Here is a 15138-nt window from a genome sequence, read left to right on the forward strand (position 1 = left end):
GCTGGACTTTAGCACTGACCTCCAACTCATAGCATGAATCTGGGCTCCTGCCCACAGATATCTGAAAAATTCAAGGTGCCTAATCAGCCTTAGGCAACCCTGGGTACTAGCACAGCTAGTCGTCTTGGAAGAGCAGATAGAGGACAAGGGGAATTGTGCTGGAGAAGCATATTGAGGAGCACTTGGTGCACCTGGCAGAACTGCGCACCTTGAAGGCACAGATCTAGATGGCCCAAGTCTTCAAAGATTTGCTGTGCTATCCTTTGTAAATTGTCTCCCCATGGTTATTCCCATTACTTGACCTATACTAAGGGAGGACTAGAACTTGGATCTCTAAGCATCACTTAAAGGAACGCCATGGGAGAGTCCGCTACCAGGTTTGAACCTGGGCTTGTACAGAGGAAGAGTGTGTCTCCGCTGGGCTGGCGGTGGGTGGGTAGCTTTTGGACGCCGATCTCAACGTCAGCACTCCCGCTCTTGGGGGTCCACTACCTTCTGCACCAGACGGGTACGGGCACTGCACTGAAGACTCCCTCCGCCTGGGACACGGTGTACAGTTCAGCGGCAGCCCCTGCAGGGCGAACATGGAGTTTTCAAAGACTTTGGCTTCACGGGAAGACTCTTCTTCGCAAGCGGAGTCTCTGGGGACCAAAGGTCGGGTAGACGAACCTGGAGGCTGTCCGGAAATCATGTGGCACTCAGGACTGCGAGACCTGGGCGGGGCTGAGGGAGCGCCTTCTACTGAGCCGGCTGCCGCAGTGTGAGCCAAAGACCAGATACGCGGCTTCTCTCGACAGGGGTAGTGTAAGATCATCGTGGGCCCCCGGGGCTCTGTCGCAATGAAGTCAGCTTCTCCCGACCCCGGGGGCTCATTCAAGGAGAAGCGGGAAGCCGCCAGGCTGCGCACCCCGCTCTCCAACCGGCCCTCTGGAGCTGCGGTGCACCGCGCGGGCAGCGACTGCATGCCCTTCTGGAACTCCGCTAGCCTGTCTGAAGCTGTGGACCCCACCTCCTCTTCTTCAGCTTCCTCCTCTTCCTCCTCTTCCTCCAGGTCTTCCAGGTCACTCAGTCTGAGTCCCTGGGCTTCCTGGTTAGCAGGAACATCTGCAGGAAATGGAGAGCAAGTGAGAAAAGCCTGAGGACCTAGGGAAAACCAAGGGAGTGCACATTCCCGCGAAGCTTTTAGCAAGATGCGCCCTACACTCAGGGCGCGCTCTCTGAGATCCACCAGACCCGCTGCACTGTCTCTCACGCACGCCCCACGCCCCATGGTTGACACCCGCCGTCCAAAGATTCCTCTTCTTCCAGCACCAAGCCAAGCCAATGCCTTTTGGAGGTACTGGTGTCTGTAACTCAGTTCCTCCAGTGTAAAACGAGGAGGAAAGGGTTTGATCCAACTTCTACACCGATAGGTGGTTGCTGTTGCAGTATTTTATTTATTAAATATTCACTCAGTGTTGTGTGTCCAGAATACTTCAAGCTCTTAGGTATTAGTATTTAGAGAGTACAACAGTAAGACATACAGTGGACAGAACATTCTGGGGAAGGGGTGGGCTTGGAGTTTATAAATTTCCTCATTGTGATAAATATGGCAAAAGAAATAAAAGTGGCTGATACTAACTAGGGAGCTACTTTGGCTTCAGTAAAGAGGGACACTTTCTGGGGTCCCCTTTAAAGCTGAGAATAAGCCGGTTCTGTAAGAAAGTTCAGGCAGAGTGAAGCACATAGGCAAAGCCTTCAGGTGTGCAAGGGAGGAGTACAAGGGGCATCTCACAGTACATTTACCCTGCTTGTGGCATGTGAGACCTATCAGGTGTGGTGGCCAGTGCTGTGAGTACCTTTGGTGTCACCATTTAAGCAGCCCAGGGACTCCTCCATTCTCCCTTCCACCTTCCTGTCCTCCCCGCCTTTGTTCTTGGGTGCCCACGTCATCTTGTTCTCCTTCTTGAGGCGCCGACGCGCGTTGGCGAACCAGGTGGACACCTGGGTGAGGGTCATCTTGGTGATGATGGCCAGCATGATCTTCTCGCCCTTGGTGGGGTAGGGGTTCTTGCGGTGCTCGTTGAGCCAGGCCTTGAGCGTGCTGGTGGTCTCCCGGGTGGCGTTCTTCCTGCGACCTGCACTGCTCAGTTCCACCCCACCATACCTGGGGAGAGAACCCACCTTAGGTTCCAGGCTGGGGAGAAGGAGCTTGGAGCAGTGGACAGTCTGCTACTTGGAAGTGCGGTTCTATCCCTCCCACCCCTACCCCATGCACACCACCTTGGCAGGGCACCCAGCTACCAAGGAGCCCTTCTTCTCACCTATCATACTGGTACTGCCCCAGAGTTGGCTCATAGGGATAATAAGCTCCTGGTTGTGCCAGACTTGGTGTCAAACTCCCTGTTGCTTCCTTAAATTCATACTGTGGATTCTGGTGGTGTGAGGAGAGAAAAAAACAGAATTCAGAACTATACTTGGGCAGGATGCAGGCAGGGCTATGGATTCAGTGGTCAAGTTCAATTCACATCCTGGTACCACTACTCTTTTTTTTGTTTGTTTTGTTTTTTGGCAGCATCAGGTATTGAACTCAGGACCCTGCACTTGCAAAGCAAGTACTTATTCTACTGAGTTATCTCCCCAGCCCTGGTACCATTACTCTTACTGGCTGTGAGACATCGGGTTCAATTATTTAATACTCTGTGCCCCAATTCCTCCACTGGTAAAATGGTAAAATGGTGATCATAACTTAAAGATACTGAAGAAGACCACTTGGACAGAGAGCTTGGTAGAATCTCTGGGGCAGAATAAGCAATAATTACACATCAGCTGCTGTTATTCTTGTTACTTGTGTTCCCCACCACATTGAAGGCATCTAGACACTTCTCAATTTACTCCTTCCAGAGCTATTCCTGTCCCCTTGCAGCTTGTGACTTTGGGTAAGGTGGTTGAACCCTTCTGCATTTCAATTTCTTCATCTTGAGAATAGTGATGACCTGTCTACTCCACAGATTTAATAAAAGTATATTTTCTAGACAGTACAAAATTCTGCAAGCTGGAAAGTACTATGAAGTTGGGTTTAACCCTTATATAAAACACAATCCCAACTTTTCCTTTCCTAGGGAGCTGTGCATCCCTTCTAGCTCTTTCCTGGAGAGGCTACAGGGGGTTTTATTTGCAGCTGTTGCCAGTGCCTCCAGACCCCACCCTGCATACTCACCAGTGCCCCATACAGTGCAGTTGGCTCGGGGGCATAGGGTAGATAGCCAGGGTAGCTCTGGGCAGCTGCTGCAGCTGTGTATGGGGCTCCATAGATTCCCAAGGCTGCTCCCAGCTCAGGCCGTGCACTGCCCAGTAGTCGACTGTCATAGGGTGTGCAGCAAAGAGTGGATGCTGGGGTGGAACCTGAGGCCACATCTGAGACTGAATGTGAAGCTGATTCGCAGCAAGTGGTGCCAGAACTTGCAGACACCAGAAACTAGGGGAGAAGGATGGAAAAGGGGTCATTGGAGGTCAGAGACCTCAGCTAGATGATTCTTTCATTCATTTTTGTATTCTCTTTTGTGCTCAGCATTCTGTTAGCTTCTCAGATGGCAATTTTCAGCAGGCAGTTTATTCAAACTGCTCTTGTAGGTGTGCTTATGCCGTCCTTAACCCTCCAGAGTCCCAGAGGGTTCAGGAAATGTGAACATTCAGAAACCAGAACTGGAGACCAAATCCATAGCCCATCTGTACTCATCCCTAAGAGACCTTATACAAGCAGGGATGGAAGTTAGCTTTACAACTCTTCATCAACATTTTATTTCTATTCCCAGTTTATAAATAGACAGTCCAAGACCAGTAAGAGTAGGAGACACATCCAATATCAAACAGCAGGTCAAAGGTCAAGCTGACATGAGAGCCTAAGAAAATATACCCAGCACTATGGGGGCAGGAATGGATAACACTGCGGGGTGTCTCCAGAATTTCAGCAGAAAACTCATTATTGCCTGGTTTGGAAAATCTCGCGGGCCAAAGCAGAGATCCTGGACCAGCCCAAGGTAAAAGGATAAGAATGGAGGTCGGCTAATGAGCTACAGCAAATAGGAAGACAGCGCTCTGGCCTGGAGTCCTGAGTCTCCCACTCACCTCACATCTTGAAGAGGTGGCCTGACTGGCAGATCCCTGAGATCCCACCCTCCTTGCAGAGCTTGGGGTCAGGGCTCCCGATTCAGGTCACTGGATTTGGGGTGTCAGACGGGGCCATCACACAGGATGTTTGCTCCCCAGGCTTCCCCAGCAACACACCAAAGAGAAGGCGCGAGGGGAAAGGCGCGAGGGGAAGTCAAGGGTAGGAGCCTGCGCTAGACACCAAGCACTAGTCTATTCCATTCCCCCCGAAAGGCACGTCTTACCTGGGAAGCGCCGCCATAAGGGTGTCCGAAGTGTGAGAAGGACATAGTGGCTGTTCTTGTCCTGTGCCCCTCTTCCCTTATGAGTTCCCTTCTCAGTCCCGCGGCTGGGCGCCCCTCGCCAAGCGGCGTCTCCTTCCTTACACCGCGGCTGAAGCCCACCTCCGGTTGCTCTGCGGGCTTGGTGCAACGGGCTGCAGAGCCCAGGGCAGCCCAGCTGCGGAGCCCTGCGCTCCGGAAGGCGCCCCTCCGGCCCGTGGGGTCCAGAAGACAGAAGGGCCCATGGATGGGAAAGGGAAGGAAGAAGGCGCGGGTTCCAGGAGATGCGCGGTGGCGAGGCTCGGCGCGGCGGCGCTGGGCTGTGAGGCTTCCGAGGTGTCCCGGTCCAAGGTGGCCAGTGGCTCAATGTGACGTCACGGTAATCTCGGGATGTCAGATGGGACCCCGGGCCTCGGGCCCCGGGCCACCAAGCGTACCAAGCGCAGCCAGCCAGTGAGTGCGCGCGCGCACTCTCAACCCACACTCACACTTGCTCCAAGAGATTTGAGCAGCCGGCAAGGAACGTCAAAGACCCTGACCCTCTCTGCTCAACGCTAGAACCTACCCTTTTTCCCCTCAAGCTCACGCGTGCATTCACATCGTATCGCTACAAATTACCCAGGAGAAGTAGGAAAAAACGCCTCCCTCTAGCCGCGCAGGCCCTGGACGCAGCCGCTTGCTCACCTCCTCCCCTGCGGCACCCGAGGAGGCAAGAAGTAGCCGGGGCGGCAAAGGAGGAGAGAATGCAAAAGAAGAGACCAGAGAAAAGCGGGAGAGAAATGCAAGAGGGAGAAGGAGGAGGGGAGAGGAGAGAAACGAGGAGTCTAAGTGAACGGAGAAGCGCGCAGGAGGGGGAGGTGTGAGGCTGCCTCACACCGAAGTGGGGAGGTTGGGCGGAGGCTGAGTTGGCAGGTGGAGAAGAGCCGAGGCTGGGGAACAGGGCTCTCCAGCACAGCTCCTCAGCCTCTGGGTCGCAGGAAAGTTTGTTTGCATCACCGGGCCGGCTGGTTGGTACACCTTGGGATCACGTTGGTGAGCCCCCTAGGAGGCCCATTTTTGGCTCCTGGGATCTACCTCCTGATTCAGTCTCAGGCTAATTCTGGCTTTCCAAGCCTTGGCCTCAGAAAAGCCCTTGGCTGGGCTTTTCTGCAGCCGTCTGGCCCCCTAATAAGCCTAGTAGCACCACCATGGGCCCAGGTGCAGGAATCTTCAGATGCAGGCTGGAAAGATGCCAAGTGTGACCCCTGGGATCTGCATATTTCGAGTTAAGACCCCTGAGCGAGTAGGCTTAGTTACCCTTGCGGGCTTCCCTCGGTGTCCATCAGGAAGACAGGGAGCTGGAGGATGGCTTTGGGGCTGGGCTGCAGCCGCTGTGCTCCGCTGGGGGTGGCGCTGGAGAGCCGTAGTAAGAGCTCCAGGAGGAGGCCCACTTCCTGCGCTCGCCAGAAAGTCTGGGCCCAGCGGTGTGTCCTTTACCCTATGCCTGAGGTTCTGAAAAGGGCTCCAATGGGCCTGGACAACGGATGCATACTGGTGCCCAGAGGAGGTCCTCATCCCCTAGGCCTGCCACTGGGCGAGGTATGGGCAGTTTGCAAGCAAGGTAGCCTCTGCACCTGAAGTCAGGAACTCCAGACCCCAGACTCCCTTCTGAGAGACTCTTCATGAGACTTGCCCCATCAGGAGATGAAAAGGAAATTGTCAGCCTAGTAAGAGATCTTAAGCAAGTGCCGCCAAGCATAAGGTGGAGTTTGCAGCCAAGACTTCCAGGAAACTTTTCCCTTGGCACAGGGACTCAGGGTACACCTGGCACTTCATAAACCTCTTTCCTGGGTCCATGTTAAATTCTCCAGAAGAGTCATGGGAGTTAGTTTCAGTGCCCAGTTAGAAATAAATGTTCTAATTGAGACACAAGACCCTGTGGCCCAGAGGATAGGACCAGCTCTGGGCAGCCAGTCACAGGAGCAATGTCTGTGTCCCTCAGGGAATCTGTTGCCACTTGTTTGCCTGTGGCATTTTGCAGTAGGGACTGATAGGCCCTGGGACCCATCTCCTCTTCAGAATGACATTTCTGGCTCTACCTCCCGGGTGTGCTACCCCTTTTTTCTTCACAGATTCTGCAGAATGAACAGAAGCTTAAAGAGGCAACAAACCACAGGCTCCTCCACAGAGAGATCCCTAACATGAGGACAAGTGCCATGCTGAATACGGAGAAACCTGGCTGCTACCATGGAGAGCAGTTACCTTGGAGAAACCTTGCTCTCAACCTTGGAAACTTCTAGTTAGGAAAAGAATTATAGTCATGGCCAGATTGACTTAGTGATAAAAATTCACGGTAATAAATAGATCCCTTGATTTTTCAAAATGCACTTTGGGGCCATCCACCCATTTACAGCTTGGATACATCTAAGCTATTTTTTTAAAGTAAGAATTAGCAAGTATTCATTAAATTAGTCCCTTGGGGAAGATTACTACTAATTAATTAATTGCAAACATTTCCAGGGGGAAGGTATGTCAATTGTAAGGTAATAAAATTAGATAGTCGAAGCACTTACTCAGCAACTTTGCCCATTTGTTCCTATGTGGAATTTTTTTATGATAGAAAAATGGGGATGCTGGTGAAGAGAAAGCATTAGCCTGTCCCCTGACAATATAGTTGTGAAGCAGAAACCACCATATAGGATTTATTGATTTCCAGCTGATTTATAAGACCTTTCTGGTATCAATGCTTTGCACAGGAGCACCGGGCCCACCTCTTGCCTTTGGCCTAGGATTAGAGAAATGCAACAAGATTTTTAAAAAGACAAAAACCAGTGACAAAATAAATCGCTAAGAGTATAATCTCAGCACTTTTCTTCCTCTATAGAAATGGAAAAAAACCACAAGTCAGTGTTTTATGTGATAGCACCTTAAGGACTGTCTTCAAAGTTGCTTTATGATTTAGGCAGCATCCCTTAGAATGTTTCCCCCGAGGAAGGCACTGGCCCCCGGTGTTCCCAGCCTTGAAAGACCTTGATTTAATATTTCCTTCCCAGGGAGTGCTCCTTGTATTGGTGGCATTCAACTGTTACCACTTTGAATATTTAGTAGGATTCCATAAAAATGGTGATTATGAGAGAGGCCTATTTTTCCCATTATTTTGAGAATCTCATAACAAAACAAAGCCAGTAGGCTAAGCCAATATCAGCCTCTGTCTGTCAGAAACCTCAGGTGGAAAGAAGTCTGTTTCTTGGAAAGTCTGATTCAGAGATGCTGCAGTAGAATTTCCTTTCGTCTTCCTGTCTCCTCCCAGGCCCTCACTTCTGCAGTCTGGTGCTCTGGGCTTCTCCACTCTGGCGGCTTTTCATTGCTTTGTTCAGGGCTGATTAATTTAGTTTCAGGGGAAGAATCCCCAATTGTATATGTGTGCACACAGAATTTTATTGAAGCTAGTAAATAAACCTATCAAATATGAATCCTCCCAGTTACATTTAAGGGAGTCATCCCACCAAATGTATTTTGAACAAATGATACAGATTCTTTTGTTGTGTTGTGCAATATGCCTGAAAGTTCCTCTAGCTGCTCATTAAAACTAATATGAAACAAAGCAAACAAAGGCCTACTTGGACCACAGAGAGTACTAATCCACACTGCTTATTGGAAGTTCGTACTGCCTTTGCCTTAAATGTGCTAAAGTTCCTGAGCAGGCAGAATAAGGGATGCGTGCCTGACAATAAGCTTGGAGGAAGCAACCGCAACAAAAACAGGAAGACAAATCATAATGCATTATTCTGGCTAAAACTGTCTATGATTTCCTAATGAACTAAAAGGCAGCAGATTTTGCAGGGGGGAACTAGCAACCCTTAGATGTTCCCAAATAGCTTCAAATACCTCAAATCGCAAATAGCATGAGCAGCAGGAGCGTAAGAACATAGTTGAAAACGTGATAAATTTTATTGTTTTTTAAATATGGAGTTTTCTGCTGACTGTTTTTGAACTCAGAAGAAGGAAATTTCCTCAAATCTATGCATGAATGAACAAGTGCATCTGGACAGATGCATTCATAATTTATACTGATCAGTCACTGCGGGTCTCCCTGAGTAAAGCCGAAATGAACACTAATTGTTTTGACGGAAGTGGTGTGCGCTGCATCTGATTGTGAAACGCAGTGAGTCCCTGCCTTGCCTGGATCCATATTGCCTGGATCCAACAACAAGCCTGGCATCAGGAGGGGAAAATGAAAAGGTAATAATTCCCAGACGGGGGTGTTGCTGCCGCTTGTCAGGAAGGTGGCACGTGGAAAGATTAGCTTCTTGGAAGTAAAATCTAAAACGAGACAGAGTGCAGAGATCCTGGCTTGTCAACATTGCGCCTGAGGTTAGAGTTAAAATTGATGGCTTGTTAATAACCTTAAAATTCTTCCGCATTGTTAGGAGTATTTGAGAGAGTCCTCAACACCATGGCTTTGTGTTATTAAAGGCTCAGGACAATATTGGAGAGGTGAGGAGCAAGGCGAAGGTCATTACGCAGCCACGCAGAAGGCAGAGAAGAGGCTACAGTCCAGACCTCTTGATTTGGGTCTCTGTATGAGACGGATCTCCAATACCTCCACCAGACGTAGCCAGGAGATGTTGCTAAATGTAGACGAACGGTGCAAGTTCTTGTTCGCGCCTTCAGACAACACAGTGTAATTTAGCTGAGAAAATGCCTGGAATGACTGGAGTGAGGCCGCTAAGGAGAACTGAGTTCAGCGTCTCTTCTGCGTGCTTTTGTCTCAGTCTCTGTTATGAAAGGCTTATGTGATCATTTGGGGCTTCTGGAAATTTGTATAGATCATTCATTAATATGACAAACAGCAAACAGGTACAGCTGTGACTAATAAGTATTCAAAGAAGCAAAACACATCAAGGGAGGGAGGGAGGGAGGGAAGGATGGGGAGAGAGAGAGAGAGAGAGAGAGAGAGAGAGAGAGAGAGAGAGAGACTTTTTAAAAGTCCAGCTGAAATAGTCTGTGTATTCACACTGGTTTACAAAATAATATTAAAATTTAGTTACTGACAATTTTCAGGAAACAATATTTTTAAGTTTTTTTCGTCAGTAGGTTAGAGAGTTTGCTGTATTAAAATCTGACTTTCAGAGCCATTTTTGCGAATAGCAATTCTTTATAATTTTATCTTGTGATTGATGACATCTTTCTAGTGATAAGCTCAAGGCACCTGATGTGTTTCCAAAACCTTAACCTTTATGGTAAACAACAGATATATGGATTTGAAAATCAGAGAATAGATTTGAGGCAAAGACTTAAAGAAATACATGTGCATAATTAAAGCCTTAAAGGGATAGCAAGTGGGGACTCGGGATAGCATGCCAGGGCCTGCTTTTTCTCTATGTGAGAGAACCTGGAGCTGTCCTTAAGTGTACACTTAGGGAACAGAATTACAGCCTAGACAAACATGAAAGAAAGCCACAGTGCTGCTGGCTTCAGCTACAGTACGGTAGGGTATTTTTGCATATAGCCCTGGAACTGAAACAAGGCTGACCTGCAATTCATAAGAGTGATATTGTGTTATTCTTAACCCTCAAGGATTTCACTGCCATAGACATTAAAGCTTCAGTTAAAATATGGGCCACTTCAAACCATATATATTGTCATCTGATTAGCGGCATTTCTCCCATATTCTCTTTCAGTAGGATTTCTCATGCTTTCAAGCTGAGCATTAGAACTGACCAGAAGCCTTCCTTTTCATGCCACCTGGGGCGCAGCACTTGAAGAAAGCTGGGATGTTTGTAATGTCTCGTGCTGACCAAGATGATGTATGAAAAATCTTCACACATTGATAAAAATATAAGAAATATATTGAGAGAGAGAGAGAGAGAGAGAGAGAGAGAGAGAGAGAGAGAGAGAGATGCCCATTAAGGGCACCACCATTCTAATACCTGGATGTCTACTTGGGTCTGCAATTAAAAACATGCTGATAATAAATCTCTTCGCAGTCTCTTTTAATGCTTTTAACTTTCCTAAAGGTTCAAATTGGTATCCCAAAAATGTGCCAGGACTTTCACAAGGTATTTTATAGACTCATAAATAAATATGGCAATTAATCTGTGCTGTATTTCTTTCATATTTGATGACAATTTATTATGGCAGTCACCCATTCGGTGCACAAAAACTCTAATGCACTTAAAATCGGATTTCAAACCAAACATTTTATGGGAAAATATAGTATTGATCATCCATTTAAAGATCTCATGAAGATGATTCATAACCTGCTGTAAAGAAACATCTCATGAGGACCTTACAAATGAGTGGGGTGGTGGAAGAGTCTATTCATAAAACCAGAGCTGTTGGACCTGCTCCTCTTGTCTTCTTCATCCATCTCTGAGATTTTCCAGCACTGATTACTTTTGCATGTTGCTGTTTTGTAAGAAAAATCCCCTTCCATGACATTTTTCATGGTGACAGAGGTTGTGGGATTTCACAGTAAGTATTTTCTGCTGCAATTTTTTGCTGACATGCCGGCTGCCGAAAGTTTCAGGGACAGTAGACAATGTTTCTGTTGCGGTGGAAGCAAAGCTCTCGCACAGTCTCCATTAGACTCATTGCTTATGGACAGCACAGGCCCTGTGAATGTTGTGGTATTGTTTGTGGACCAAAAATAGTAGACAGCAGTGAGAAGATAAGATAATCCAGGGTACAGCTCTTCGCTCTGTGCAGTACATAGATTATTTGGGAAGGGAATCATGCCTTTCCTTCAGCAGACCCTTACTGTGGACCTGCTGAGTGCCAACCTTGGCTCTAGGAGTTGAGAGTTCAACCGTGGGGAAAAAGTTTTCCTGGGTGAGGAAATGCGTGCCTCTAATGCCCGTACTCAGGAGGCAGAAGCAGGATGACCACAGTGAGTTGGACGCCAGGCTGGGCTTTGTAGTGAATTCAAATCCAGCTTGAACCACACAGTGAGACTGTGTCCCGAGCAAACAAACTCCTCCAGAGTTTTGCCTCATGCAGCCTTTGCTGATGAGTTAAATACTGTCAAATCATTTTAGAATCACATGTCAACACTAGAATAATTTGAGAAAAAGGATTAATGCTTTTCAAAAGTCTCTAAAAACAAACTCATATAGTATTTCATGTTATCCTTCAAGCATTCTATCAGCAAACATTATTGAACATGTATTATTAAATATCAGTGAGTTTGAAGCTGGTGGTTTAGTGGTCAGCCAACTTAAACCTCTGCCCTCATGAATTTCATAGTTTAGCTATATTATTTACCTGAAAACTAGGTATAATTTATGGCATTTACAGAAGTTAGGAACTGAGAGAACTCTACTTGCTCAATGTAACAGAGCTAGTATTGACAATCTGTATTTTCAACTCAAGGTGTTGGCTTCAAAGTCTTGGGAAAATAAGATTTCAATTAAATATTTAATTGCTGAGCTGATACATTTTTAAAACTACTTCATCTGACGTGTAGTTGAGCCAAGCTTCTTTGTTCTTTTCATATGATGTAATTGGCTTCCACTAATCTTTTACCTTATCTTTTATGGCTATTTTAGACTCAGTGTTTGCAAAGAAAATGAAAGGTTTGGCAAGTCAAATAGAGATGTTTTGGTCTCCTTCATACCACCACCTTTGGAAGCTCACTTATCTTCAGCTGATGTCCAGTGTCACCCCTGGTGTCCAAATGATAAGTGAAGCTCAAAATTACTGGTGGATGGGGCGGAAGAGGGAGAATGGCCAGGTTGGACTTGAGGACATGAGTCCCTTTGTTACTTCAAATCTATACACATTATTTGCTACACATGCAATATTTCCAGAACCTACTCTTTTGTATTCTCCCAGTTGCTCAAGGAGTCAACCCAGGAAGGGTTTCACTCTGTTTTCACACATAAGCAGTGGATGTTCAAATATTTAAACTACATACTCAGGTTACTCAGGGCTGACCAGCATTAGGAACAACTAGCAACTTCTGGGTGTCTGAATTCCTGCCTAGTCTGCTTCCAGGTTTCAGTACCTTTTGGAAAAAGCATAAAGGCCTTAAGAATGATCTAACCTTGGTGTTACAAATGGTCTTTAGGTCATGGCCTGGCTGTTCTTCCCAGGCCTGGGAAGCAGACACCGTGCTTTTCTAATTAGGTTGTAACATTACCATAGACTTGCCTCTGGAAGTTTTAGAGCCCTGTATGCCTTTTCTTTCTTGTTCTGGTCCCTCAGAGTATGGTAAGTGTGAACATTTTAATCAATAATACAAATCCAATAGGTTTTCCTTGTTTACATTCTGAGCCACTCTGCCTCAAACCTGGAATCCTGTAAAGAGGAGGTCCAGGTTGGCTCCATAATATGCTGTTTGGAGTCTGTAGAGATGGAGGCATTGGGAATAATATGTGTCTCATGGTAGGAGAAAGTAAACTTGACAAAAACAGCATAAAATACACAGGCAAGATTAGACTGTCAGCATAGGCTGGAGAACATAAACCATTTCCTATGTCACTCTCAGACTTGAGGGAAGAAGTAGAGCAGAAGGGAAATGTGCAGCAATAATTATGATATAAATTTATACATATATAAAGGAGAGCCTGAGAGTGGATACGAGCCACTAAAACACCTTTTGCATCATAAATGCCATGGGGATATGGAAAAGTAGCATGGGGATTAAGGGCATCTTTTGCTGTAGGACTAATTTATTACTCTAGATTATGCAGTTAAAGGAGAAAAGGAAAACTGATACACGGCTGCTTCTCTGTAAAAGTTAAATGTGAGTAATTGGAGGGTCCTGACCTTGGTTGTAAACATGGGATGGTGGGGAACAGAAGGAAGCAAAGTACTACACTTGGAGACAGAATCCTGGAATCCAGCCCTGCGTTTGCCACTGACTGACTAGGAGACTTTGGGTAATCATTCCCTTGGGAGGCCTCAGTATATACATCTACAAAATGGAGGCAACTAACTCAATGATCTACAATGGCCCCTTGGTTGAAACCTTTATTAACAACCTTTTTGAGGAGCTTGAAGTTCTTCTGGCTTCCCCGGAAGATTCTTTTTATCCTGAGTAGTGCAACAGAGTCTTTAAAAGGCACAGATGTCTAGACTCTCCCTCTGAAATCCTAAGCAAACCTGCAGTGGAGGCAGACATTCTGATCAAGAGAATATAAAAGTATAGCAGACACACAGAAAACAGACACTCTACCTGGGAGAGAGAAGCGTGTGCTATATGACCCAATTCTGGCCAATTAGACTTTGAGGAAATCTGCAAGGAAAATCTCAGGAAATCGTTCATCTTTGCAATAAAGGAGGATAGACAGAGGTATCACCTCCCTTCCTCCTGAATATGGACCCGATGACTGAAGCGGCCACATACATTCATTCACCCACTCAGTGCCTGATGACTGTGCTTTACTCTGTACCAGGTAGGCTTTAGAGTGCTGGGATGTGGACAAAACAAAGTCCCCATTTGCAAGAGCTGGCACTTTAGAGCAGATGACAGACACACACACAGGCAGAGACACCTCCTCCTGGCTTGCTAGCTTTTATTTTTGCTGGAAAAATAAGAATATGCCATGGAGGGTAGATGAAGATGAATTCTATGGCGAACAAAATAAAGCAAAGAAGGGAAGTCACCATGAGCGCAGGGCCGTGGTAACTGCATAGAGGGAGCCCCACTACCAGGGAGCAAGTCAGCCACTACTTCGGGACTCCTGGATATGTAAGACAAATAAACTGGTTTTGTTTAAGTCTTTGTTAATTTGGTTTTCTATTACTTACAGCTGAATGAATTCCTGAGACGGTGTAGGGGGGGTGCAAAGAGACGAATAAGTCATCTGATTATTTCATCTCCACTCCCCAGAGTCATGGGCTCCTAACAGTTTCTTGGCTGCCTTCCAGAAGTTTTCTATGTTAATACAAGCCAGATAAATATAAGTATATATACAAGCACCCTCTCTGCCACGCATGCGCATGTGTGTGTGCCTGCGTGCGCGCGCGCACACACACACACACACAACAGGCAGCCACCATAATATAGCATAATATGTAGACAGGCACTAGCCTAATCATAGCTACACTATTTTAAGTGCATTGTTTAGCTTCTATGTTTCAATTTCCTCATTAATACAAAGGGGACAATAAGCCTTGCAAACAAGGTCTCTTGTGTTAACTTACTAGATTCCTATGTAATGTATTTTGAACAGTGCATGGCACATTGTAATCATTCAGAAACCTTAGTTATTTTTACACATAATGAGCATCATTCTATCATTTTTCCTTTTCAGTTTCCTTGTACGTCTTTCCAATCCACACATAGAAGTCTGTATTTTTGACGCTTGTGTTGGACTCTGTGGGATGAAAGAGGCATTTTTTCCTCCTGACATCCGCAGGATATTTTGAAAAGTGTTCCTTTTCTTTTTTCATTTATTCATTTGGTTGTTGTAGGGTCTCACTACACAGCTTGGACTCATGGTGATCCTCCTGCTTTCAGCCTCCCCAGTGCTAGGATTACAGGTGTGTACCACGATGCCCAGATTCTGGGTGGCTCAGCACACCTGGGGATGGGGCAGGCACAGCATATGGTGCCGGGGGATTGACTGTGCCCTACGTATGCCTGAGCTTGCCTAAGCAGGTGCTTTAGTCTGCTGAGCTATCCCACTGACCCTGAAAAGTCTTCTTGATGGAGAACTATATTCTAAAAGGATTTATGTAAGAAACAAGCTGGCCAACAGCAAGGCGAATGTGCTGAGATGAGAGGTTGACAACCCTTATG

At 46.6% G+C, this 15138-nt stretch overlaps 1 protein-coding gene across 1 annotated transcript; it reads right to left on the reverse strand.

Annotated features, from left to right (window-relative positions):
* Window positions 1-370: 370 nt before the first annotated feature.
* On the reverse strand, window positions 371-4418 carry Irx6 (iroquois homeobox 6). The gene is made up of 5 exons (XM_004637055.1): window positions 4374-4418; window positions 3200-3457; window positions 2304-2413; window positions 1839-2146; window positions 371-1104 (listed from the first exon to the last, which is right to left on the reverse strand). The coding sequence occupies exons 1-5, from the start codon at window positions 4416-4418 to the stop codon at window positions 371-373; spliced, it is 1455 nt and encodes a 484-aa protein (XP_004637112.1).
* Between the last annotated feature and the right edge of the window lie 10720 nt (window positions 4419-15138).

Source organism: Octodon degus, unplaced genomic scaffold (assembly GCF_000260255.1).
Source record: "Octodon degus isolate 3935 unplaced genomic scaffold, OctDeg1.0 scaffold00085, whole genome shotgun sequence".
Lineage (NCBI taxonomy): Eukaryota > Metazoa > Chordata > Mammalia > Rodentia > Octodontidae > Octodon > Octodon degus.